General features: G+C 38.9%; 2 protein-coding genes across 17 annotated transcripts; both read right to left on the reverse strand.

Moving 5' to 3' along the window:
• Positions 1 to 1,330: 1,330 nt before the first annotated feature.
• LOC149612760 (USP6 N-terminal-like protein) lies at positions 1,331 to 9,132 on the reverse strand. Its single transcript, XM_089858290.1, has 11 exons — positions 8,956 to 9,132; positions 7,312 to 7,368; positions 6,960 to 7,113; positions 6,641 to 6,764; positions 6,464 to 6,571; positions 6,291 to 6,400; positions 6,168 to 6,216; positions 5,967 to 6,087; positions 5,782 to 5,881; positions 4,591 to 4,996; positions 1,331 to 3,436 (listed from the first exon to the last, which is right to left on the reverse strand). Exons 3-11 carry the CDS (start codon positions 7,109 to 7,111, stop codon positions 2,480 to 2,482), a joined length of 2,127 nt encoding a protein of 708 aa, XP_089714416.1. The 5' UTR covers positions 7,112 to 7,113; positions 7,312 to 7,368; positions 8,956 to 9,132; the 3' UTR covers positions 1,331 to 2,479.
• Positions 9,133 to 9,235: 103 nt separating this feature from the next.
• On the reverse strand, positions 9,236 to 25,903 carry LOC149612761 (CUGBP Elav-like family member 1). 16 transcript variants are annotated; one of them, XM_089858301.1, is made up of 16 exons: positions 25,757 to 25,903; positions 23,238 to 23,333; positions 19,687 to 19,939; positions 19,512 to 19,560; positions 19,305 to 19,430; positions 19,005 to 19,225; positions 18,858 to 18,915; positions 18,558 to 18,782; positions 18,386 to 18,478; positions 18,006 to 18,035; positions 16,897 to 17,050; positions 16,718 to 16,800; positions 16,429 to 16,497; positions 15,207 to 15,374; positions 14,690 to 15,099; positions 9,236 to 12,573 (listed from the first exon to the last, which is right to left on the reverse strand). In XM_089858301.1, the coding sequence occupies exons 3-15, from the start codon at positions 19,933 to 19,935 to the stop codon at positions 14,972 to 14,974; spliced, it is 1,653 nt and encodes a 550-aa protein (XP_089714427.1). In that variant the 5' UTR covers positions 19,936 to 19,939; positions 23,238 to 23,333; positions 25,757 to 25,903; the 3' UTR covers positions 9,236 to 12,573; positions 14,690 to 14,971. The 16 variants fall into 16 exon arrangements, with proteins under 16 accessions (XP_089714427.1, XP_089714428.1, XP_089714429.1 ...); XM_089858302.1 differs by lacking the exon at positions 25,757 to 25,903 and adding an exon at positions 25,411 to 25,556; XM_089858303.1 differs by lacking the exon at positions 23,238 to 23,333 and having other exon boundaries at positions 25,757 to 25,840.
• Positions 25,904 to 25,984: the final 81 nt, after the last annotated feature.

A 25,984-nucleotide genomic window follows, 5' to 3' on the forward strand; every position in this document is an offset into this window, starting at 1 on the left:
CGAAATAATTAACTAATAAAGATGAAAAATATATTAATTTAAAATTTTATTTATTTATTATTTTCTTCAAGACTATTGTCACCCCATATTATTTCTCAATAGACCTTAATACATTCAAAGATGGGGAGCTGCCACTACTCTATAATAATAAAAAAAATAGGCGCAAAAAGTCGCAACACGTGACGTAGGATGCCATTTTTTTTCTATAAACAGGAAATTAGGTTCCCCACATACGTCATCTTACCTACTTGTGACAGTTACGAGATAGGCTCTTTATTAAGTTATACTACGGTACATAACGTTATGTACGTTGCCATTAATCTATAATAAGCTTCAAGCGTAGAATGGGCCATTTATTTCGAGTTGAAATAATACTTTACATGGAAAATTCCTTACCATTCCAAGAATGAAAGCCAATTTATAAAAATAAATTTACATTTCTTTACCAGCAAGATAAAATAATATTACGTTTTAAATAATTAATTGACACGATTTAAAATTCATGGAGATTAGATTGTTGAATGAATGCGGGAGATGCACAAATTTACTGGCAACCCTGTCCCTGAAGAGCACGCGCAGTTCAAGTTAAGAAACGAGGGGGGGGGGATTAATTTCTCCACTGCCCCCCTCCTTTAGCGCAGTTCAATTTTAATTATCTTTCATCAAATTTCCTTTTAGAAAAATAAAACGGAACGGGGCCAATAATAATAATAGTCGCATATGGACTTTAAAAATATAATAGACCCCCCCCGCCATCAAGTCCAGATGCTAAAGAAAGATAAAAAACCCCCAGCAAAAATAGGGGACAAGCCTTTACTAAGCTCGGTGCGCGACCACGCCCCCTTGAACCATTAAGAACGCGACGCGTCACAAATCAAGTTTGGACGCTTGACAAGGGTCAGATTCCCTCAGTACAAAACTAAAGAGATCCCACTTACCCGATAAATAGTTCAGCTGTCATAAGTAAATAACCCACTCCTTCCTTATAAGTTAGCATCAACCAGTACTTACCTTACTCCGTGGATGGGAGGGGGTCAAAGTTCACAAACTAAAGACCCGATAAATGGTTCAGCTGTCATAAGTAAATAACCCACTCCTTCCTTATAAGTTAGCATCAACCAGTACTTACCTTTCTCCGTGGATGGGAAGGGGTCAAAGTTCACAAACTAAAGACCCGATAAATAGTTCAGATCATAAGTAAATAACCCACTCCTTCTTTATAAGTTAGTATCAACCAGTACTTACCTTACTCCGGGGGGGGGATGTGAAGGGGTCAAAGTTCACAAATAATGGATGACCTTAATAATAACAAATAAAATATGAATCAAAATACGAATAAATAAAATGACCTTTTATTTAGTTTCTTATTTTTTTTTCTTTAACAAAAAGGAACAAAAAAAAAATAATAATATAAAAATTTAGAAACCAACAAATCGGATTGGATTGGGGGGCGGGGAAAGGGGTAAAAGGGGGGGGGGCGTGACTCAAGTACTATAATCCGTAATAATAAATTACATTTAAAATAATTATCGTAATTATTAATAATATTTATTTATTTTTCATTCATTTATTTATTTGTTTGTTAGGTTTTTTCGTGTAAAAAATAATTTTGAGCAAAGGCATTGCGCGCGCGCCGTCGCCGGGTCAAAGGTCAATATATATTTACCTTTCTACTGTCCTACTACAAAGTTCAAGAAGCGCAGGCCGCCGCCGCGCATGCGCCATCATTTAAATAGCTTAAAAATAAAAAGAGTCAGGGAGAGCTGAGCTTTTGGGAAAAGGAAGGCACGGAGCAACGTAATAAATTTATTCCAAGGGGGGAGGGGAGTATTTCCTTAACGCGCATGCGCAATCCTCACTGCAGTCTTATTATAAAGGGATAACGAAGCTCTCTCTCTCTCACACACACACAGTCGCCGCGTTAATTAATTAAATAATTAATTAGTTAATTAAGTACCAGGTTTCTATACAAAGACCCGTTTATTGTTTTAAATAAAAGTTGGTTTTCGGGTCGTCCTTGGGGCCCCCAAATTTTTATAATACACATTTTTATTTATAATACATCACGGGTTGTTTGTTCCTTTATTTAATTTTTATCCTTTAACTTCCGTTTTGGGATTTTTTACTTCCGGTTTGTGATTTTTTTACTTCCGATTTTGGGATTTTTTACTTCCGGTTTTGGGATTTTTTACTTCCGGTTTTGGGATTTTTTACTTCCGGTTTTGGGATTTTTTACTTCCGGTTTTGGGATTTTTTACTTCCGATTTCTAATTTTTTACTTCCGATTTGTAATTTTTTACTTCCGGTTTGTAATTTTTTACTTCCGGTTTGTAATTTTTTACTTCCGGTTTGTAATTTTTTACTTCCGGTTTGTAATTTTTTACTTCCGCTTTGTAATTTTTTTACTTCCGGTTTGTAATTTTTTACTTCCGATTTGGGATTTTTATTTACTTCCGGAAGCCGAGGGGGGGGTGTTGGATTATAAGGAAGTAACGGGTGACTTCCCTCTTTGATTATCAGAATTTAGACGCGAATGTAAGGACGTATTGGGTAAGTCCACCCTGAGAGTGATTTTATTCGGATCGTCATCCTGATTGGTCGGGGTTAAGTCGCCATTTTGTGGGGAAGTGGAATTGGGCGAATAATAGGGGGTATTATTAACCCCTGGAGAAGTACGCGGGGGTAACGGAGGCGAGGGGATAATATTGGAGGGGGCGGCGAAATTGGCCACGTTGGAAAGGGCAGTCTCAATGGCGGATACCGCTTCGGTCCGATCACGATCATCGTCTTCAAGGTTGAGGCGGTGGTGATGGTGGTGGTTCTGGTTCTGGGGGGCAAATGGCACGTAAATACGCACGGCGTCGGGGGAACGCGCCGGGGAGGACTTAGGGGACACTCTCCTGGATACCGCGGCCGCGACACTCTCACTTTCATCCACGTTATCGTAAAGTGACAAGGAACGTTTCAAGTGAACGTTTAACGGAGACCCAGAGGCCGTGGTGGCGACATCTTGGGTGGTGCTGCTACCACTATTGTTTAAGGGTCTTTGTTGCGCTTGGGCAGACGACACCCCACCACTACCACTAGCTTTCGCGGCACGTCGCGTTAACGTCGTCGAAGGACTACTGAATCCCGACAATGCCGATAAATCAGCCGCCGAAGTCTGCGATGTCTCCGCTAAGGAATTACGCGAACTTAATGGATCCACTATGGAACTACCTCCATCTTCCTCCACGTTACTTAGTAACGTATCCACCTCGGTTTGCTGCTGCTGCTTCTTACGGGATCTCGCGTATCCGTTAGTGGCAACGCAACCACCGCCCTCTAATTCCTCCTCCAACGTGGAGGAATCTTTTCGTTTCCAAATAGGGGACGATTGACCACCGCCACTACTGACGTTGTTACCCGTGGCGCTTCCGCCATTCAAAGACATCCCCTTTAAACGAGAATTACACCCCCACCCTTTTTAGAACGCCAGAAGAAGAACGCCATGCCATCTCCTCTATCTCTCTCTCGCAATGGTGACGCGACAAACACCAACCAACCAATCAACCAATCGCAGTTCAATAACGAAATAAAGAAAGAGCATGCAAAATAAAACGGGCAAAGAAAACACACTCTAGAAATGGTACGACTGGTCATCGTACATCTAAAAGAAGAGAAAGAAAAAAAGAAATGCCTATCTAGGCCTAAAAGATCCGTGGAAAGGCCTCTATCGAATTGACTGTTCAATTCAATTCAGTTTGACAAGCGTGAAATTAAAGGGAAGCAGGCAGGCAGCTAACTTAGGCCTATATCCGGGGGTTTAAACCCCGCCTTAACTTTCCTGGAATTGTCAAGTTAGTATTTTAAAGGGAATTCATACATCTAATAGGAATAATCGCGTACCCATCCATTTTCAATGAGGCGGGCTTTGTGGGAGGAGTTAGCTAGACTAATCATGACGTATGACGAATTTTATGGCGGGAATTCACACGTCTAATAGGAATAATCGCGTACCCATCCATTTTCAATGAGGCGGGCTTTGTGGGAGGAGTTAGCTAGACTAATCATTACGTATGACGAATTTTACCTCACGAATTAATAATCTATCTCGCATCATGTTACAACACTTTGCGCCTGCCTAGGAACTCGCGTTACTACCAACCGAGGGGGTAGACGCTCTGGATCTCTATGTACACCTGAGTTCAAAAGAGTTCAGCTTTGACAGCGCATTGAGTTCAAAGCCTTCGGAACTCACAGTTCAGCTTTGACAGTACATTGAGTTCAAGACATCTTGTACACCCGAGTTCTCAAGTGTCTACCCCCTCGCTACCAACTTAAGCAACCAATGAAATAACAGTTATTAAAGACGTCATCATAATTATAAGCCACGTGACGCGAACGTAATTAGTTCTCAAGCAAAAATCCGGATTAACAGAAATTAATATAAAAGCGCAATTATTCCTAGTATAACTATATGCATTCCTAATTAAAAGTATAGGCCTTAAAACACATTTGAAACGTTTTACTTCGTGCGCATGCGCGTAAAGAATAAAGGCAAGAAGTACTTCAGGCGCAAGCAATGAGACAAGACTTAAAATATCTTACCTGAGTCGTTATCTCTTTGTTCTTGGCGTCCTCGGAGTCCATATGACACAGCAGCAATCCAAAGGGTTTCTGAGGCAGTTCATTGGGTGGTTTCCCGGGTGGTAACTCCATTTTGGCTTTGCGCAATTCCTCCAGGGAAGACTGCAACGCGTCAACAGCAGCGTCGTCGTGGTACCCGAAATCGTGCTCCAACTTAACTTGCAGGAACTCGATCAGATCATCCATGTTCAACTTTAACAGCGTCTTCCTGTGCAATTTCATCAAGGTGTAGGACATGGCCGTCAAGATGACTTCGCCTTCCAGGACGTAAATGTCCCAAAGACGCAACGTCAACGTGAAGGGGACGCGATCCAGGAAGCATTGGAAGAACCATTTTAATGTGTACAAACTCGAATGGATATCGTACCTAAATAAACAAGTAAACAAACAAACACACCAACACCTCTCCTTTTTAGTTGAAGTACTTAAAACGGAATGAATTAGGGACCCCAAGGTTCAGTAAGTACTTGTCCAACTCCCTTAAAAGGGAATGAATTAGGGACCCCAAGGACTTGTCCAACTCCGTTTAAAGGGAATGAATTAGGGACCCCAAGGTTCAGTAAGTACTTGTCCAACTCCCTTAAAGGGAATGAGTTAGGTACCCCAAGGTTAAGTATAAGTAAGTACTTGTCCAACAACCTTAAAAGGGAATGAATTAGGGACCCCAAGGTTCAGTAAGTACTTGTCCAACTCCCTTAAAAGGGAATGAATTAGGGACCCCAAGGTTAAGTAAGTACTTGTCCAACTCACTCAAAAGGGAACGAATTAGGGACCCCAAGGTTAAGTAAGTACTTGTCCAACTCACTCAAAAGGGAACGAATTAGGGACCCCAAGGTTAAGTAAGTACTTGTCCAACTCATTCAAAAGGGAATGAATTGGGGACTCCAAGGTTAAGCAAGTACTTGTCCAACTCCCTTAAAGGGGAATGAATTAGGGGCCCCAAGGTTCAGTAAGTACTTGTCCAACTCCCTTAAAGGGAATGAGTTAGGTACCCCAAGGTTAAGTATAAGTAAGTACTTGTCCAACAACCTTAAAAGGGAATGAATTAGGTACCCCAAGGCTAAGTAAGTATTTGTTCAACTACGTTTTAATTGAACTACTTAAAATGTTACAAGGAATGCATTAGAGACCCCGAGTTAAGTAAGTCCTTACTTGTCCAATTGTTTCTTTAACTTTGGTAGGAACTTGGCCAGAATTTTATCGTGATGTTGTTGAAAACGAACCAGCTTTGGGAATTGAGGAATAAAGAACCCTGGGATTGCAAAAGGACACAAGAAAAGGGTAATTTAAACGCGAAAATTACCTTAAATTAATTAAGATAATTAGTTACTAATTACCGTGCATGGCGTGTCTCTGGTCACTCATAAGAACGGACATGGCCCAAAATGCATCCTCTTCATTCATAAACATGAGTAGAAGAGCGGCAATTTGGCTCATTCCTTGGCAATAACCAACTTCCTGCAAAAGACACGACGACACAAGTACACGCGCGTAAGTACTTAAATAGAACCGTGTTTAAACTATGTCCTTGAACTCACGGTATTATAGACGGAGTACGCCGATAAAACGTGGAACAACGCTTGTTGTCTACAAGTTTACAACCCAAAAAAGCTAATTAACTTAAGTACTTGCAACCCTCTTAAAGATTACACGCGTCTTACTTGACGCCATATCGTTCCCTGAACATGATGTGATTCCTGTAAGTTCGATTGACGTCCAAGTCAATTTGACGGATATCTGGGGACATCTTTCGAGCTTGCTTCAACATCTCCTACAATTACTTACCCTCGGTTAAAAATCAAGATATGTCACCCTATGACGCGATGTTTCTAACCTCGTATTTGCCCTCTTGTTCCAATTTGACTCTGGCCACGTCTAATAGACGACACCAGACTTCTCCTCGGACCGCGTTTGGAATTCCCTTATAGATACGTCTCCGTACCTGACAAGACAATTGTCCCCGACACACTTAGCGAGAGTTGAGACACCGATAAGGGTTGGTTTTAATTACCTTATCACCCGGATAATATTTTTCCCAATTCTTTAACATTTTTAACCATTTATTTAAACGTTCAGTTTCAATTTCACGAACTTTGGCTTCGTGCGCCGTTAGTTTCTCTGGTAAATGATGGTCGCTATACCACCAAACATTTCAAAGAGATAAGCCACCGACCGATTGTTACTTAGGTTAACCATAAGTTTATAAGTGATATGTTATGTTCCATAAGTCTGTCACTGGTTACTGAAAGCTTGTTACGAAGTCAGTGGGGTAGGTCGGAACTTATCGCTTATAAACTTATGGTATAGGTTAAATAATAAGGTGGACTAACTGCAAAAAGCCGTATCTGTCTGTGACGTGATAGACTTCGAATTGGGGGTCTTCCCAGGGGTCAATTTCGGCCCGTTCTCGACCCAAACTATAATTGCGGATGATCAACTCGCGCTCCGCCAATGTGCGCTCCAACAATTCCCGTTCGTTCATCCCTTAACACACAAACGCGCCGCGCGCATGCGCAAATTACAAGTCATGACTTCACCCCATTTAGTGACCATTGGTCACCCTTGTCGAAGCGAGAATGATTCAACCCCTTTCCAAAGTTTTTCTAAAGTTTATATCAACTTAAAATGGTGGAATTCATTCTTTCTTCGTTATTAAAAGACATAAAAATAAGGATTATATACTGTTCAAGATGGTGGCAGGGCTGCCACGCCACTCTTTCAACACCTTAATGTTTCCGGCTACAATAAAATTACGATTAACTATAAATCACGTGTTTTATTAGACTAAATAATTAATTAACTAATAAATTCTCATTATTTAAATTTAAAAACAAAAATGTCTAAAAGAAAACGGGACAAAAACTACATCTACTACAACAACAACTACTACTACTACTACATCCCATATGAATGTAATAATAACCCATAAATTTACGACGCGACTAAAAACACAAATTTCAAAAAAACCGCAACATCTCAATACTCAATAGCGCAAGAAAACCAAATTTACTCCAAAAATAAGCCTAACTTAGATATTAACAGTGACATTCCATTATTTAAATTTAAAAACAAGAATGTCTAAAAGAAAACGGAACAAAAACTACATCTACAACAACTACTACTACTACTACATCCCATATTAACGTAATAATAACCCATAAATTTACGACGCGACTAAAAACACAAATTTCAAAAAACCGCGACATCTCAATACTCAATAGCGCAAGAAAACCAAATTTACTCCAAAAAATTAAGCCTAACAGTGACATTTGACTAAAAAGCGGTAGAGTCTTTTTATCTGCCCTCCCTCAATCCTATTTTTGTTGCATAAATAATCAGTTTTTTGGGTCGGTTCGGTTGTTGACGTGGGTGTTAGTTTCTGTTTAGTGTTACTTTCCTCTCTTAAGAGTAAGAGATTTACATCGGGGTGGGCCACAGGAGGAGGAGAAGTGGAGTGGAGAGGGGGGGGGGTAGATTTCAAAAAACACTTCTTCCTGGTACGTAAGAGGTAAAATTAAGAGAGGGGAAGCTACATTTTTGAAATTCCAGTGACATATTTCGCCCCAGGACACCACTGACCAAATTATATTTCTTAAATTAAAATTATCAGCTTAGTTTTAAAGGATAAGATAAACGCGTGTTTTTAACTCATTTAACATATCTTTTACAATGAATAAAGTTGTTTGTAAAAACACAATTCAAGGTGCAATTGCGCCCGCTTTCTGTTAAGTTAATTTAGGGGCAATTCGGCGGCAATTCCCTGATTTTAGCAATATTAAACTACACAGAGATAATGCTAAGTTAGGGTTGTTATGATTTGTACCTTTACTATTTATTTATTTATTGGTTAAGATAATTAAGTTATATTAATTCATACTATATAATAATTAAATTTTATGGGGAGAGTATAACTATATATATAATATAATATAATATAATAGAGTTTAAATTAAGACCGGGTTAATGGTTTTAAATTTAAACATATTACATTTCTAGGGTTCGATAGCGGAAGGTTTCATTACACAGTTGGCCAAGTTTTGCTTTTTCTACTATTTTACACATTACAGGCAACAATTTTTAGAGTTTTAAACGATAATTCGGTCTTAAAATGAACGAACTTTGAAATTAAATAGCGTAGGTTGTTATTTTTAAGCCCACACGACTACAAAAACGAGTAGGCAACCGTAACTTTAATATCATTATAGCAAAAAGCAATGGGAAATCGATCCAACTGTACATATAACTTGACCAAGGCTTAACAATTTAACACGAACACGTACTTCCCTGGGTAAAATAAGCGACTAAAAACGTAACCGAAAGACTTACCCGATCCATATTTAGTTAATTCGGTCGAATTTCGATACGTATTAATAACATTTCCTCAATTATTTACCGTTTTCTTTACCTTACCCGACCGACGGCGACAAAATTATCCCACCGACACAACCCGTCCAAACTCCGAATGGAAGTTACGCCTCCCGATGACGTCAGACTGTCAAGTGACCTTTAATATTTTGCGTTCGTGACGTCACTTACCGGCGCCATTTTCAAATATTCAACTGACGTATGGATTCGCTAAAAAACAACAAATTAAACGCAACAAGACTGTTGTAAACAATGAATTATTATATTTAATCATTTATTTATTAGTGCACAAATCCCAAAGAATAAAACAAAAAAACTTTCACCAAAACACAAAAATTAAATGAAAAACAAGGAAAAAAACAATTGTTTTTTTTTTCCTAATGGAAACAAACAAACAAACTAAACAAGACGGAAGAAAAAAGCATCTATTTTGAATTTTTTTTTTCCTTTTTCCAATTTATGTATTACCGTTTTTTTTAATAAACCAATTTTAACAACGCGTTTTTATAGAAAATGGCGGCCATATTTGTTTTTTAGTTTTTTTTTCTCACACGCGAACAAGAACAAGACTTTTTAAAAATTACCCTGGTATTTTTTAAGTTGTTTTTTTTTTGTTTTTCACATTGAGACATTGACTTAATATATACAGTTTACAGACACTTACTACCCGCCAAAGATATCTTCTTTGTTGTTTTTTAAAATTGTATTTTATTTGAATGCATGTTTTTTTATTATTATTTCCATTTCTTTAAAAAAATATGATAGTGTCTCGTATTTTGTAAAGATTATTTTTTAAACAGACGTACAAGCAAATACAAATATGGCCGCCGTTTCCTATTATATCGTTTGTTTTTTAAAAGCTGCCTCGACCCCGGACAACAAAAAACAACTATTTGTATTTTACTAATAAGAGGAACAATACCGTCAAGTATTTCTTGTCTCATACAAGCGCACTACTTTTTCGTATGAGAGTTATCATTACGTATTCATACGCCTTATATCAAGTGCGCTTGGCACATTGTTTTTTCTTTTTCAAGAACAAAAAAACAAAAAAATTGTTTTTTAAGAAAGAAGTTAATGAATTTCAAAAATATTTTAGAATATCGAAATTTTTCCTGTACTTTAAGACAAACAAATAAAATTGAAATTGTTTGACTACGCAAAAAAAAGTATTTTGTTTTTTAAATAAAATGTTTTTTGTTTTTTGGCACACAGTCGTGCTGTTTTCTTTGTTTTTGTAACGAAATATTTAAAAAACAAAATTAAATTCATCAGAGAACTTTTTATAATTTGAGCGTCTGAAAATTAAACTAAATCACCGAGAAACAAAGAAAAACAAAAAAACAAGACATACATTTTTTTTTTTGATGATTTGGTTTGATTTTGAAATAATAACGTTAGCGCGTCGTTTGTTTTTTCCCGCTCTTGTATTTAATAACATTATCCAATTTTAATTAAAAAGTCTTAAAACTTCAAAACCACGTTGGTTTTTTTTCTTTGTATTTTAAAGTTGTTTTTTGTCCCAATAGGGAAATAATTTTTTTTTTTTTTCTGGGTTGTTAATTGATTAAGGCAATTTCCCTAATTACTTACTTAAACATTTCATTTCAAGAATTTTCTTTTTTCTTTGGTATTTTTCTTGTTTTTTAAATTTTTTTTTAAATTGTCGCTTGTTTTTTAGCGAAATAATTGTTTTTTTTTATTTAAAGAGGGGCATACGGGGGCAAGTACTCGTCGTCTCGAATTTTCTACAGAAATTAATAACCATCGTAATAATATATAATAATAAAAAATTAATGAAAAATTGGACTAGATATTTGAAAAAACAAAAAAACAAAAAAAATTAATTAACATTTTAACTGCATTTTATTTTTTTACCATTTCAACAAATTAATTTGTTTTTTTGTTTTTTAAGTGCGATATTGCACTAAAGATTAACTGGATATATATATAAAAAACAAAATGGGTGTCGCCATGTTTGTTTGTTTTTTTTCCACCTCTAAATATAAAGGCGACAAACCCATTTTAAAAAACAAAAAAAAATTTCTTTTTATTTCATTATTAATTCTATATTGTTTGTTTGTTTGTTGTTAAAGACAGACACCACAGTTAATATATATATTATATTTGTATATATTTGTTTTTTTACCCTACGTAATTTGTTTTTTAAAAATTATTTCCCCCCCCCCCCATTTGTTTTGTTTTTTTACCTCCCGTCACTAATACTGCAACTTTTCTAGTTAGTTGGCCTTTTTTATGGATTTGTTTTTTTGTTGTTTTTTATATAAAAAGTCCGTTTTCTTTTATATAAGCGTCATATTTCATGTTGTTTTTTGTCACGCGCGAATTCTATTTTTATATTTTATTGGAAAAAACAAAAAAATATTTCCCCTTCTTTGTTTTTTAAAACTTGTTTTTTACGCGTGAATTACTATTTTAAATTTGTTTTTTAACTGATTTCGCGTTGTTTCTTTAAAATTATATTATTATTTTCACGGGAAAGGTAGACTTGTTTTTCTTCTCTCAAAACCACCAAAATAATTAAGTTGTTTTTTTAAAAATTATAAATTTGTTTTTTAGACGATTTAACACGAATAGCGAAATTCTTTGTAATAATATATTTTCTTTATCATTTGTTTTTTACCTTTTTTTTTTTAAATTTTCTTAATTTGTTTTTCATTGGTATATATATATTTTCATCTTTGTTTTTTTGTAAACATTGAGCAGCGTCTTTTTTTTTTTTTGTATTTCTCATCTTAATAATAATTTCTATTTGTTTTTGTTTTTTATACACGATATGAAACCCTTTTCAAACTTTCACGTTGAATTTGTTTTTTAAACCCCCTAATAATAATAATAATAATAAATATTGTTCCGAAACCTCGTAAAACAAACTCAAAAAACAAAAAAACAAAAAAAAAACAAGAAGCTGCCCGCTAAAAAACAATAATTGTTTTTTAGAATTTTCCAACTCTAATCTTGTTTGTGTTTGTTGTTTTTTAATAAAAAAAAAAGAAAACGAACATCAAACAAAAAAGAAATTACGAGCTAAAAAACAATATTGTTTTTTAAAAACGTGAACGCGCTTACCTTATTTGTTTGTTTTTTTAAAGAAAGAAAGAAAAACTAACATCAAACAAAAATTAACGAGGTTACGTTTTTGTTTTTTAAACGCATGACAAACAAAAGAAAAATTAAAAAACAACTTGTTTTTTGTATATATAAGTTTCTCCCCGTGGATATGTTGTTAATAAGACTCACCTCCGTCTCTTGAATGATTCTCCGATTTTAAAAAACAAAAATACAAAAAAGGCGGTTGACGGTTACGGTTGTTGTTTTTTTGCGGACGATGACGAAATAAACCAATCAAGACTCGCCAATCAATCAACCAATCAACCAAGACACAAATAAACAATATAATTGGAGTGAGACGGGCGCATGAGCACAACGAGTAAATTATTTAGTAGGACGTGTCAAAGAGGCTTTTTTTTTGGAGACCAAATGACGTCACAGACTGAGAGAGAATGATAGAGAGAGAGAGTAGGGACGACGGACGAGAACGCCAACAACCACCTCGCTCTATAAAACAGAAAATAGACAACATTTAGGAAATAATACCCCACAAATGGCTCCTCCTCCTCTCCTCTAACAACACAATACCCCCAACCCCCCAAATCCCCAAAAAGAAACCCACTGGGCCAAAATATACATCTAAAAACACGCCCAGGACCCCCGGGGGAGGTAAAGACCCTTTCAGACGATACAATGTTTGAAAGGTCAAAAGGTTAAGTTCGGTCGGCAAAAATTGGTCAGTCAGTTCAACTTGTTTAACCAACTTCTGTTAATCCACACGACCCAACTAGCTTACTCAACTCAAGTTGACTCAAAGGTTGTATCGTCTGAACAGGCCTTAACTTAAATAACGGAGGGAGGGTCCGATAGACTAGCAAACTTGTCACTGATTTCAAAAGAATGGCTTCAACAACGACCACGGTGATAAGACGACGACGACAACCTGACCCCTCCCACCCCGATTGTATCTCTCCCTAGTTCAGGCTGCTACCTTAGGGGATTAGGGGGTTCCATGGGGGGTCCTAAACTCTTCTTCAAGTGTCAACAAATAAAGCGCGCGCAAAAATCAACGAATAAAGAAAGCCAAACGGACCAACCAACGAATAGACGCAGACCAACGAGTAAAGCGTGGATGTGGACACTCAATTATACACCACGCTGTTCCTTCTACATAAAAGGGGTAATTGTAGGACTGCGGTACAGGGGGGCTCCATGGGTGGTTTTAGAGTCGAAAATTTATAACTTCTATACTTTTATGACAATGGATTTTGACCCCCCACCCACCCACAACGTATGTACACTCCTTAGACACCATAAGTTTATAAGTGATACGTTAAATGATAAGTTTGACACTAATGCTAGTCTAGAAACTTACAGCCCGAGCTAGTTCAAGGGAGAACGACCGAAGCGAGTCAATTGCAGTCCTACACTGACCTACGTCACTTCGCGACAAGCCCTCAGTAACCAGTGACTAACTTACGCGACATATCTTAAAAGGGGGCCATCCGTAAAACACTCCTTTCAATGTTCATAACTTTAACTCGCATTAGGGGGTGTACAGTACATATCCCTTATGGGGGAAGGGGGGGGGGGTCAAACAAAATCGGCGTGGTCATCGAAGTATAGATGTTAAATACATTTTCAGACTCGAGATTGATTGATATCATTGAACCATCCATTTATGTTCCACGCATGTACTATAGTCGTTTAAAGGGAGGGTGAAGTAGAAAATCAAGTGATTTTTTTATCGATTTTTCTACTAATTATAAGACCAGTCTGCATAGTCAAACATCCAGTCTCCGAATGATTTTAAAATTCAAATTAGGTTCAGATTTTAAGGATAATTTTGAAGAAGGTCCTCCGGCCAATCGCGTAACGCCCTGCCTTTATATTAACAAAATTCTCGTGGCACGTTCCGTGTTGAATGAAATTTATCACGAGATTTGATAAAATTCGCGCGAGACGTGATAATCGTGGCGCGAGACATGGAGCGTGCCACGAGAATTTTGTTAACAAAAAGGCTAGGCGTTACGCGATTGGTCGGAGGACCTTGTTTAAAATTATCCTTAAAATCTGAACCTAATTTGAATTTTAAAATCATTCGGAATCTGTATTTCCTGAATGTTTCACTATGCAGACTGGTCTTATAATTAGTAGAAGAATCGATAAAAAAAACACTTGATTTTCTACTTCACCCTCCCTTTAATTACCCGTCCCAATTCGTAATGGATAGACACCCCCTCTATAATTCAAGGTCCGTAAGTAAAGACTACTAGGACATCTTTAAGCTAACTAAGCCTACTCTTAATCTTAATTAATAAGTAATGTACAAATAAATACGACTATGAAATAAGAGAAAATAGTTTCGTATTTAAATTCGAGAGCGCTTTATTCGCTAAAACCATCCAGGGATTCAAATATTACATCGCGACTACTACTTAATCATTTTAACTTACGCGAGATTCAATTACCAAATACCAATACAAAAGACTTACCTGACTGTTCAGGCGTCCAATCTTAGAGGACGACAACACCTTAAATAAGTTGTCCTCTAAGATTGGACACAGAAGAAACCCAATCTGAAATTAAAATAAATAAAGATTTCAAAAGTGTTCAAACTCACCCGAAATTGTCTCTGACGCTTCATCTTCCCTTTGCTTGTTTGTTTGTTTGTTTAAACGAACGAATGATATATATATATATTAATAGTAAATAAAGTAGTTGTAGTTCAGTCTGTAGTCTCGTTTGGGCGCGAAATTAAACGTCCGAAGCCAAAAAATTAAACAAAAACTAACTAACACAAGTTAAGTCCGTCCGTCCGTTAGTCCATTGGCTGCTGCGGCGATTTAGTTTAAAAAATAGTTTCTCTCCGATTTTAAGCGTAGTCTTATGATAGTTGCGGGTCTTAATAGGGTTTACTGGCATCCTTGGAGCGTTTCAGTTGAACTTTTAACCTCTTCATACCAATCTGGAAGCCATTCATGGCCTGGATGGCCGCCTGCGCGCTCAAGGGATTGTCGTAACTAACAAAACCTGAAACGAACAACCAACAACCATTCTTTTTATAAACCCTGAGCGGGGGGAGGGCTGGTTTTACCACGGACATGACGATGGAAAGAGAAAAAGAGGAAAATAAGTACCGAAACATTTGCTCAAGTTGGTCTGCTTGTCAATGAAGACCTTAGCGGAGATGACGGTACCAAAGGGCATAAAGGTTTGGGCCAAGTCGCTGTCCGTGAACTCCTGGGGCAAATGGTAGATGAACAAGTTGGCTCCCTCGGGACCTGAATATGACACGAACAAACAGTCTGCTAGACTGGGGTCAAAGCTGCTCCTAAACACCTCCACACACCCATTAACACTAACACCCAACCCCCAAAGGACACTTTGAACGCAACAATGGTAAGACAAGGAACATCTTGATATGGAAGGCGACAATGTTAAGACAAAGGATAACTCAACAGGTCGCAAACGGAACAATTCAACAGGACACAACAATGGTAAGACAAAGGAACAACTCAACAGGACGCAACAATGGTAAGAACAAATGAACAACTCAACAGGACACAACTACAGTAAGACAAGGTACAACAGAACGAAACAATGATAATACAAAGGAACAACTCAACAGGACGCAACAATGGTAAGACAAGGTACAACAGGACGCAACAATGGTAAGACAAGGTACAACAGGACGCAACAATGGTAAGACAAAGGAAAAACTCAACAGGACGCGATGCAACAATGATAAGACAAAGGAAAAACTCAACAGGACACAATGCAACAATGATAATACAAAGGAACAACTCAACAGGACGCGATGCAACAATGGTAATAAAAAAGGAACAACAACAGGACGCAATAATGGTAAGACAAAGGAACAACTCAACAGGACACAATGCAACAATGATAATACAAAGGAACAACTCAACAAGACACAATGCAATAATGGTAAGACAAAGGAAAAACTCAACAGGACACAACAACAATGATAATACAAAGGAATAACTCAACAGGATACAACAACAATGATAATACAAAGGAACAACTCAACAGGACGCAATGCAACAATGGTAAGACATGGGAACAACTCAACAGGACGCATTGCAACAATGATAAGACATGGGAACAACTCAACAGGACGCAATGCAACAATGGTAAGACAAAGGAACAACTCAACAGGATGCAATGCGACAATGATAAGACAAAGGTACAACTCAACAGGACGCAATACAACAATGATAATACTAAGGAACAACTCAACAGTGACAAAGGTAGTGACAATGGAGGAGACATTGGCCACAAAGACAAAAAAGGACAAAGGGCAAGACTAAGAAACAAAAGAAACGAAACTGTTCTCACCTTCTATCTGTTTCCCAGCGGCATTCTGAGATTGTTGAAGACCCACTTGGGCGAAGGCCCCCGGTAACGCTGCAACCGAAAAAAAAACACCCATGAAACACACCACAAAATCAAAACAATTACCATAAAGCGCGCGTGGACCCTGAGGACCCCTATCACGAAACTCCGCCTAGAAATGCATGCATGCTCTGTTCCCACCCCCAACAAAGCGTCATCAACGTACGTAAAACGGACACAAAGACTAACACTAACACTAAGACTAGGGAAATTGGATTTAAAGCAGACGAACCAGAATATTGTTGTATACCGGAATAGGCTTGCGTCAGGGCGTCCAAACTGGGACCATTGGCCGACAACCCCGCATTTCCCAGACTATCAAAGAAGGTGAAAGGACATAAGAAAGAAAGAAATAAGACGTTAACATAAAAGATAAACAGGAAAGTGAAAGAGAGAGTCAACTGGACTAACCCGTTGACGGTGGCGGCGGCCGCTAGTGTCCCCATAGAGGTCAAAGTCGAGCTGTTGATTCCTGGTAAGGTCATACTCGAAACGGGACTACTCATAGAACTGACCCCGCTCAGCGAAGAAGACCCTGAAGAATTGCTACCAGAGACGCTGCCCCCTGTTATATTACAAACAACAAGACGCGCACGCGCATGCGCGAGTACCACAGTTTAAGAGTACCACCACGTCACTTCCGTTGGCGTTTTAAACAATCAGGGTTAATAGTTTAGGTTAAGGGGTCATTAAACAATTAGGGTTAAGAGGTTGGGAAGGTATACAAGCTCGTTAACGTAACATCAGTCAGGGTTGGGGAAGGTCAAGGGTAGGGATGCACCGATATGGGTAAAGCCGATATATCGGCCGGCCGATATATCGGAAATTCGTAGCCGATATTTCGGCCGATATTATCGGCCCATAAAAAAACAACATTTCCCCATGAATATCGTTTCCAAGAGTAGAATCAACATTTTTTAGGGCCATTTACGTTTTTACTTTGTTTTATTAGAGACATGTGTCACATTTCGTTTAATGTGGTACCGCTACATATTTTAGCCTTAACCCCCTTCCTTAAAAAATGGTGTGCTCTAAGTTAAATCCTTTGCTTGGTTTTCAGTAAAAATGCAGCTCCTTTTTTTGTTCAACAATTAAGAAGTAGCGTTATAAGCAAACTTATGTAGAACAAATGAAAAGTTCAAAGTTTACATTAGTGACACCAAATGCATTAGAGAGCGTCAGTATCGACTTCAATTGTTTGTTGGATGTATGAGAAATTAAAGAAATTACTTTCTCATAGTCGTGAACAACGGAATAAAACTGAGATAGTGGAAAACCTTGCATTTTTAAAGGGAAATGTTAAATTGTGGGTATAAATATAAGTGATGTGTTTAAATTAGTATTCATTGAGTGCCTTATAACTTGTCAAGTTTTTCCCGAAAATATCGGTTTACATGAAGCCGATATTGGCCGATACCGATATGAAAAAGATAGGCCGATATATCGGCCGATTTATCGGTAACCGATATATCGGTGCATCCCTAGTCAAGGGTAGGGGTAAAAGAAAGCGCTTATCTCACCTGTAGTTGCGTTTCTGCCGAGCAAGGCGGCTGATTGGTTAATATGTTTTGTTTGCGTGGAACGAAAGACGGATAGGGGAAATAAGAAAAACAAATATTATAATACTTTTACGTAAACAACAACAACAACAACAACAACAACAACAACAACAACAACAACAACAACAAAGGATTGCCTTAAGAACACGCGTGCATTTCTAAACGATAAACTATTAAATAGGCATCAACTATTGGCTCCTAGTTCTAGCCTACGCATGCGCAAATTAATTAATTAAATCACGTGACGCGAGGCTATGCGCAGCTCAAAACAAACACGTCATTGACAAAATCGCGTCAGGGACAAAGCCAGCCATAAAAATAACAAAAGAAAGTATACTGACCGGCTGCTGATAATCCGGGAATTCCTTGCGTCCCATTTCCACTTCCGGCCGCCGCCAGGGCTGCCAGATTCTGCATCATCATAGGATTTATGCCTGAAACGGAAAAGGGAAATCCCCATTACGTCATACCCCCCGAGACATCGTGGTATCGGAAGAAGGTTTTCGGACTTACCAGGATTATTAGCCAAACTGGCTAAGGCGGCCAAACTCTGAAGGTTAGCGGCGTTTAAATCCGTGCCATTATTGCCCGAATTCTGCAGCGTCAACGCGCCCGTCATCCCTTGACTCGTTAGACCCTGAAGACCTAAAGAACTTAACCCCGAATTGGCCGTATTGGCAGAAGCTTGGGCCGCGGCCAAAGCGGCCAATTGTTGTTGAACGTTAAGAGAACCCACGCCTACCAACGACACAAGAATAAATCAAATCTTTCCGGGGTAACCTAAAGGGGCATTTGGGGGGGGGGGTCACTTACCGCTGGTGACCTGAGGAAGGTTGGTAAAACCGCCAAACGTCCCAGTTCCCGTCGCTTGCTGAAGGACAAAGAAGGAGAGATACGCGTGGGTAAGAAGTCGCAGCGAGACCAAGAGGAGGATGAGCGGGTCTTAAGTAAAGTACTTACGGCCAAGTACTGAGGTGTCAAGGCACCCAAATTAGCGAATCCGGCCATATTCCATAAGGAAGCCATCATCTGCTGTTGTCGTTTCTGGTCCTTTTCTTTCTGAGTGTCCGCGAACTTAACCACCATGGGACTGCTGCAACCCTCCATGGTTTGCGAATGGTTCATAGCTTTAATGGCGTTAATCGCGCACTGACGTGAGGCGTACGTCACAAACGCGCATCCTAAAAACGCAAGACAACCCCCTATAGCCACTAGCCAGACAGAACCTTAACGCCAATAAACTGAATGACTATCTCTAACCTTTGGACTGTCCGTTAGCGTCCCTTAAAACGGTACACTCTTCGATGGTACCAAAGGGGGCGAACATTAAACGCACTTCGTTTTCGTTGCACTTTTTTGACAACATGCCGATAAATAACTTGCGTTCTGAAACGGGATCATGTTTGGGGGGTCAAGCGCGAAAGGGGAATGGTCACTCGGACCAATGGCAAGCGACACGAGACTCACCGTTTCTATTCTCACTATCGGCGGGCTTCATTTGTATGGGATGATGCATCTACGTGTGAAATTAAAAAATGCAAATGCATCTATTGTCTTAGGGGGCAAACGGCGCTGGGGGCAAACAAATGGCGCTGGGGGCAAAAGGAACGCGGGGGGGGACAAAAATCAAGGGTGTACTTACCCCCGGTAGGGTTTTAATGTTGTGCATGGCGTTCTGGGCGTCGAGCGCCGATTTGCGAGCGTAGAAAGTGACGAAGCAGCAACCTCTGGATTGGCCAGATAGCTTATCCCTGAGAACGTTGATCTGGTAGACTGGTCCATATTCTTCGAACATCTTCTTCAGGTCATTCTCGTCCCAAGCGCGTGGAATCTGACCCACAAACATTTTGATGGCGTCCGCGTCCGGACCCTCCTTCACGCAACTGTTCATGCTTCTGAAAAGAGTTAACAAGCAACGTGTCACCGTGAAGACCAAGGCTTACGGAAATTAAGCTATTCATAGGCGCCAAGGTTTAAGGTAGCCAAGGCTTAACGTAACATCAACTTATATTATTCCCCAAAATTAATTAAATTCGTATTGGTGGTATAAACTTAGGTTTTTTCGATGTAGGTTGTTCCTCTTTAGACTCTTCCGATTCAGGGGCAGCGCGTTTAGACATGATGATTATCTTTAAGTTAATTGGGATTAACAAAGACTATAGTAATTCTAATTGGTAGCAGACGTCGTGGTCACTTTCAAAGTAAACCACGTTGTCTCAACTCTCAATCTCAAACCCACAGCAAACTCAATCACGCAAAAAATCAAGTTCGCCGATGTCTAAAATTAAATTCTAAAAAGTAGTCTTTGAAATCAAAATCCAAATGTTTTCAAGTGGATATTATTATCTCGGGAAAATAAAAACCATTTTATCTTTCACATTGTTGCCCTTATCTTAAACACACTCGAAAAATAGAAATTGCCTTTTGTACTTTGCCCTATAGGCTTCTTAATTCAACGAGGCATGCATGGGTTAAAAAAAGTAGTTCCGCTATGGTCTAGCCATGTATTATGGCGAGATAATACATGGTAGGGGGGAGGAGGAGGAAAAAGTAGTACAGTCGCGAATATGACGTCAATATTTGCGCACTTTGACAAAGTGGCAATGGCAACTAACCGGCCACATTGACATTTTTTAAAAAAAGGCAAAACATTAGCGTTACCTCATTTTAAACTGAGAATCGAGATGGTAAAACAAATCTGGGGCCGCGTTTGCGATAGATACAGACACCTTATGGATAATTTTGCTTATGACGCTCTTTCACTCGGCGTAGGCACTTTGCCACTTCCCCTCCCCTTGCCTTGGCAACACCAAGTCTTTTTTTAACCCCACGACCACCCGCCCTAAGTCTATAATTATATAATAAAGTAAAAGCTCAGAAGCAACTGTGGCAAAGTATGGACATTATTATACAGGAATAAAAGCGAATTGTTTCACCCCTCGTGTATCCTATCAGCGATGGCCTCCATTTTGGCCAAGAGTGCCACGGCGGCAGCGGCCGAAGACGTGTTGGTGCTGATGGTGCTACTGGTATTAGTCGTTGCAGACTGTTCGTTATTCCCTTGTATGGGGGCGCTAGGAGCGCAATTACTTTCGGTAGTGGTATGGACGGAGTAACTTAATTGAATGTTATCATCCGTGGTGGTTGTCCCCGTTGAAGAAGTCTTCAATTCGCGACCACTTTCTTCCGATAAATTATTCGAATCCATTTAATATTGAAAACAAAGAAAGCTACTAAACTTAAAACGGCAACGCGGCGGATTGAAACCGACCCGAGAGCTACGGCAAGAGAGAGACCGACGCCACCGAAATTTATTTTTTCACTCAACGACACGACAAACTAACTGATAACACTTATCAGCTTCTACGAGATATCAATTCAGTTGCCCAACTTTCGCTGCTGCCGTGCACCGTCCATAATTGCTTTTCTTTATGAAGACATTAGCGCCACCACCAATGAATTACCGCAATCTCAGGAGTATACAGTCCGTCCAATATGTCCTCGGGTCACTTATGGCCACACACAAACACGCGCACTAATATAATAATACCACCGTTGGTATTTCACAACAAAATTCGCGAATAAACTAAGAAAGACTAACTCGGGAGCAGAGCAAAGAGTGTCTTGGGTTTTCCATAAAGTTATCTTAGAGGCACTCGTACATTGGTTGGGTAGGCGAGATCCAAAGTCCAAAGTGGCTAGCTATCAAAGCAGTTCGCCGATAAGACACCGTCTCCGCCCCAGATAAGATCCCCTCTTTTTAGCTATTTCTACACATTCTCAGTCCGATAAGGATTTCAATAAACCTTTTCAAGTACTCGAGCGGGGCGGCGATTATGATTATTTGGTGGGACTTTCTTAGTGGTGGACCCCCTACTACGGTGGTGAGTCGGTGTCACCACTGGGGGATTGGGGGTTGGATACGTATAGCCTAGAGCTTAGCTTCCTTAACGCGGTAGGACCGACTAGATGATTGCTAGCTACCACTGCCACGCGTGAACCTTTTTCTCATTCTGGGGATTTTTTTATTTTTTGTTAAGCTGACCGAGCATGCATGCCTTTTCTTCTTCCGCGGAACAGAACAGAACAGAAAGGTCGAGGGGTTGGCTACTATCCCGGGAAGCTTAGCGACTATTACCACCGCATATAATGGGGGTTTTATAATGGTTGGTAATGGGTCTCCCCTTGATGTGACGCGTCGCGTCTTTGGCACGTGGCCATCAGTTGGCGCGCGGCACGTGTCTTGTGTGGCGTTGACTCTAACTCCCGTTACACTTTCTTTGTCTTTATTTAAAGAACTGAGTAGAAAAACGCCGATATTTTCTACAAACTTTGCTCGATTTTGAGGCGGTTGGGAAAGTAACTAGCTTACCACCCTACACCTCGACAAAAAAGTATTTCCGAATTTTGAACACCACCACCACCAACGGCTGTTCCTTATCTCAAGTCACCGATGAGAAGACGCGAGAGCGAGGATTTATTGGCTTCGATTAACATCATTTCTAGCTTTAGCTTTTGCCACCAACCCAACCTTACCCAAGTCCGCGACACGCCGACACGCCGCGACAAATCCCAAATGTTTAAAAATAAACTCCGCCCACCCATACAGATTCTCCGATTCAAAAGACTAGATTAATGCCGCCACGACAGCAACCGCGTATTTTTTCATATAGGCATATATAATAACATTCTTAAAATTTACGATGTTCCCCATTGAATATTGACAAGTAAAACAAGAGACAGACAGACAGACAACAATCGTAATAACAGTAGACACTCCTACACGAGTCCACGCGGAAAAAAACGTACATAATTATATAATATACTATATAATATACTTGTCTAAAGTTGCCGATAAATATTAATTTTTCCTGATCTTATAGAGAAAATATTTTAGGAAAAATGCCTGACTCGTTACTGATCCTATACGGAGCTAACAACTGGCTAGGGGGAAGAGATAGTCTGACGTCACGCATCCCCCCCCTCTCTGGTTGGCATTTTTGCGCGTAGAATACCGTTTACAACCGTTAGGGGGGATGAAACTCCAGTAAGAGATAGAACAGGGTGTGACGTTTCAGGGTCAGAACTCTTAGCTCCCTATAAAGTAAATAATTTGGGCCTGACTTGTCCCTAACCCTTTAGGCAAATAACCTGACATAAGGAGCGTTTACTGTGTTATGAAAAGCAGCTTACTTGAGTTTTTAGGTTTTGGTCGTGTTGAATGAAATGAGGTGGCTACGAAGAAGAGTCCCAAAGACGACAGACACCACACCCAAAAATAACAATCACCTGACAAACAAAAACACAACTGTTAAAACTAAGCAAACACGAAATGTCGAAATTGAAATCCCCCGGTTCGGTTATCGTTTATGGGGGGGAACAAGTAGTCCCTTATACATATGATACTATATAACTATATACAGGGTGTTTTTGAATCAAAAAGTCCATCAATAATGAAGGAGCGTGTTTTTTGGAGCATTTTGAGTCGAAAATGTTCTATGAATATTTTCCGTCCGAGCCACTGTTTTCAAGTTGGAATTGGAGTACTTTACGTATGACCCCTTAAATTTAATTAGAAAGAACTGTAATTTAATTAAGGGATCATCCCTAAAACATTCAAATCATAACTCGAAAACAGTGGCTCGGACGGAAAAATGTCATAGAACATTTTCGACTCAAAATGGCCCAATAAACACGCTCCTTAATTATTGATGGACTTTTCAGAAACACCTTGTATATACACGATAAAAATTGACCTTTTTTGAAATTGGCGCCCCATCAAAGCGGAGCGACGGTGGCTTTTACCAATTGATTGTTAGTTCCCCCCTCCCTAAATTTTAAAGGAGCCCAAATATCTTTAGCAAAGGCGGGAGATTTGCTTAAAAATTGCGCGCATTTGGCAGCATTTAAGTTTGAAATTGAAAACTGGCGGAGAGACGACAGAGTGGTGTCTAAAAATATACCCCAAAAACTTGACTCCCCAGAGAAGCTAAAGTACTTTCTCCCTCTCTCTCTTAACGTTTTTCAGATTAGAAAATGATGACCTATGGATTTTAAACAGTGCCAGAGACATCTTTAACGCCACTAAGACAATTTTTCTCTCTTTTTTTTTTGGTAGGATGATATCCGACCCCTCTATTTTAATTTTAATAAAGTCGGCAACCCTTTCCATTTTTAAATGAATTTAAATAAAGGAACCTTCAGGTGTGTATGTATCTCTTTAGGGGGAAAAAACTGGCTTCTCAAGGAAATAAAAAGCGAAATCGAAATCGGGTTATTTTGTAATAACAAAAAAAAAATAAAAAAAAAACCTAAAACTAATATTACTTCCCAGTGTTTTCCTTCAAAAGGAACTTTCCTTTCCTAGCATAGCTATTTTAGTAGCGACTAATGGCACCCGTTTGTTGCTAACACCATAAAACTCAATAGGGGAAATAAGCAATTGCCATTACCATAAAACTCAATAGGGGAAATAAGCAATTGCCATTACTACCTAATATTATAGGAAGATAAGCACACTTTCATATCCTATTTATAGTATAAAACAAATTGTCATAAATTACCCTGGTTTTTGGGTTCATACAAAACGTTTTCAAACTAATTTTATAGTAGTTAAAATCTTCAATATTTTTAGGACCATAATGACACTAAAACACGCGAGATTAGGCCTATATCTCGCCTATTTAGTATTAGGCATTTAATTATCATTAAATAGTATTTGAACTAACAAGAATAAAGCAAGGGGGTAATTAAACTAATCAGCATTGAATCTAAACAGAAATACTTTTAACAAATGAACTTTAACCCCCCGTTTTTAAAGAAAGAATCCACAAGTTATACAAAAGTTACTTAGGAAACTTGTAGATCATCATAAACAAGTAAAATTTTAAATTACGATATCTACGTGTGTCTTATCATAATTCTAAAAACAACATTATGATTTTTACACCTTTTAGAGATTTTAATATAATTTCCGATTGAATATACAAACGAAACCCGGCTTGACGCGGGTATTTTAATTATTTGCCTATTTGTTTATCGCGTATCTCCACAAACAAACACTGAAGCCACGCAAAACCCCCAATTTAATAAACTACCAATAGAGCTATCTCAGTTGTGACGTCAGTGTCTAGGTAAAACGTCACGGGTTTAGGTTTGGCAGTGGGCGGCCATGTTTGGTACCGCTTTGGTTCTATGGGCAAATAGCATGGGTGACGTCACACTAAGCCTACTGAGATAGCTCTATAGCTTTTACAGTAACACACGTAACGTAACGTAGCTAAAAATCCTACTTGACTAAGGCTTAACGATTTCAGAACCGAATACCGCTCAAAAACAATTTTAACTTAAGAAAAACTTTACGTACGTCAATTAGGAGTTCATTTCGAAGCTAATTAACGGTTCAATCGTTAATTAAACCAATTATGGAAGGACACAAAGTTCATTTTTAAATTTAAAGGCCCGAGGCGATATTTTCACTTTTTAAGTCGTAGACAATTTTAGTATAAAACAGAAATCGCGCTAGCTGAACAACAGCTACGCTACCGACGGCAAAGCCCAGCTATCGCCAACCCAGGGGGGGAGGGAAACAGATGGTTAACCTTTCGCGACCTTCCCGGGACCTTTAGCCTTGCCATAATTGGATTAATTACTAGCCCAGAATGTCCTTTCAATATAAATAAATTCAATAAAGTAATTAAAACGGAACTTACCAACGCCACGACGGACAAAAACACGGAACTCACACGCGGGACCACGACTAACAAAATGGCGACATACGCTTCGCGATATACTTTTCCCTAGATGGCAACGCTAACTCTAGCGTATTAGGTCAAAGGTCACACTCTCGTACTTCTACACGAATAAAATCGTCTGCTCCATCAATCTGTAAACAAATGCTAAGCCTTGCGCAATGAAGAAATCGTGAATGAATTCAGAGT

The sequence above is a fragment of the Phalangium opilio genome, unplaced genomic scaffold (assembly GCF_054372755.1).
Source record: "Phalangium opilio isolate 3A_F unplaced genomic scaffold, DU_Popi_V2 ptg000232l_1, whole genome shotgun sequence".
NCBI lineage: Eukaryota > Metazoa > Arthropoda > Arachnida > Opiliones > Phalangiidae > Phalangium > Phalangium opilio.

Coding starts and splice junctions, on each gene's coding strand:
- LOC149612761 (XM_089858291.1), bottom strand. CDS start 21,252: ATGGATTCGAATAATTTATCGGAAGAAAGTGGTCGCGAATTGAAGACT. Junction 18,036..18,385: donor TCCCGGATTATCAGCAGCCG/GTCAGTATACTT, acceptor TTAACCAATCAG/CCGCCTTGCTCGGCAGAAAC. Junction 16,801..16,896: donor GCCGCCGCCACCGTCAACGG/GTTAGTCCAGTT, acceptor CTTCTTTGATAG/TCTGGGAAATGCGGGGTTGT.
- LOC149612760 (XM_089858290.1), bottom strand. CDS start 7,111: ATGAACGAACGGGAATTGTTGGAGCGCACATTGGCGGAGCGCGAGTTG. Junction 6,765..6,959: donor GACAGATACGGCTTTTTGCA/GTTAGTCCACCT, acceptor TTGGTGGTATAG/CGACCATCATTTACCAGAGA. Junction 3,437..4,590: donor ACAAAGAGATAACGACTCAG/GTAAGATATTTT, acceptor TCTCGTTTAAAG/GGGATGTCTTTGAATGGCGG.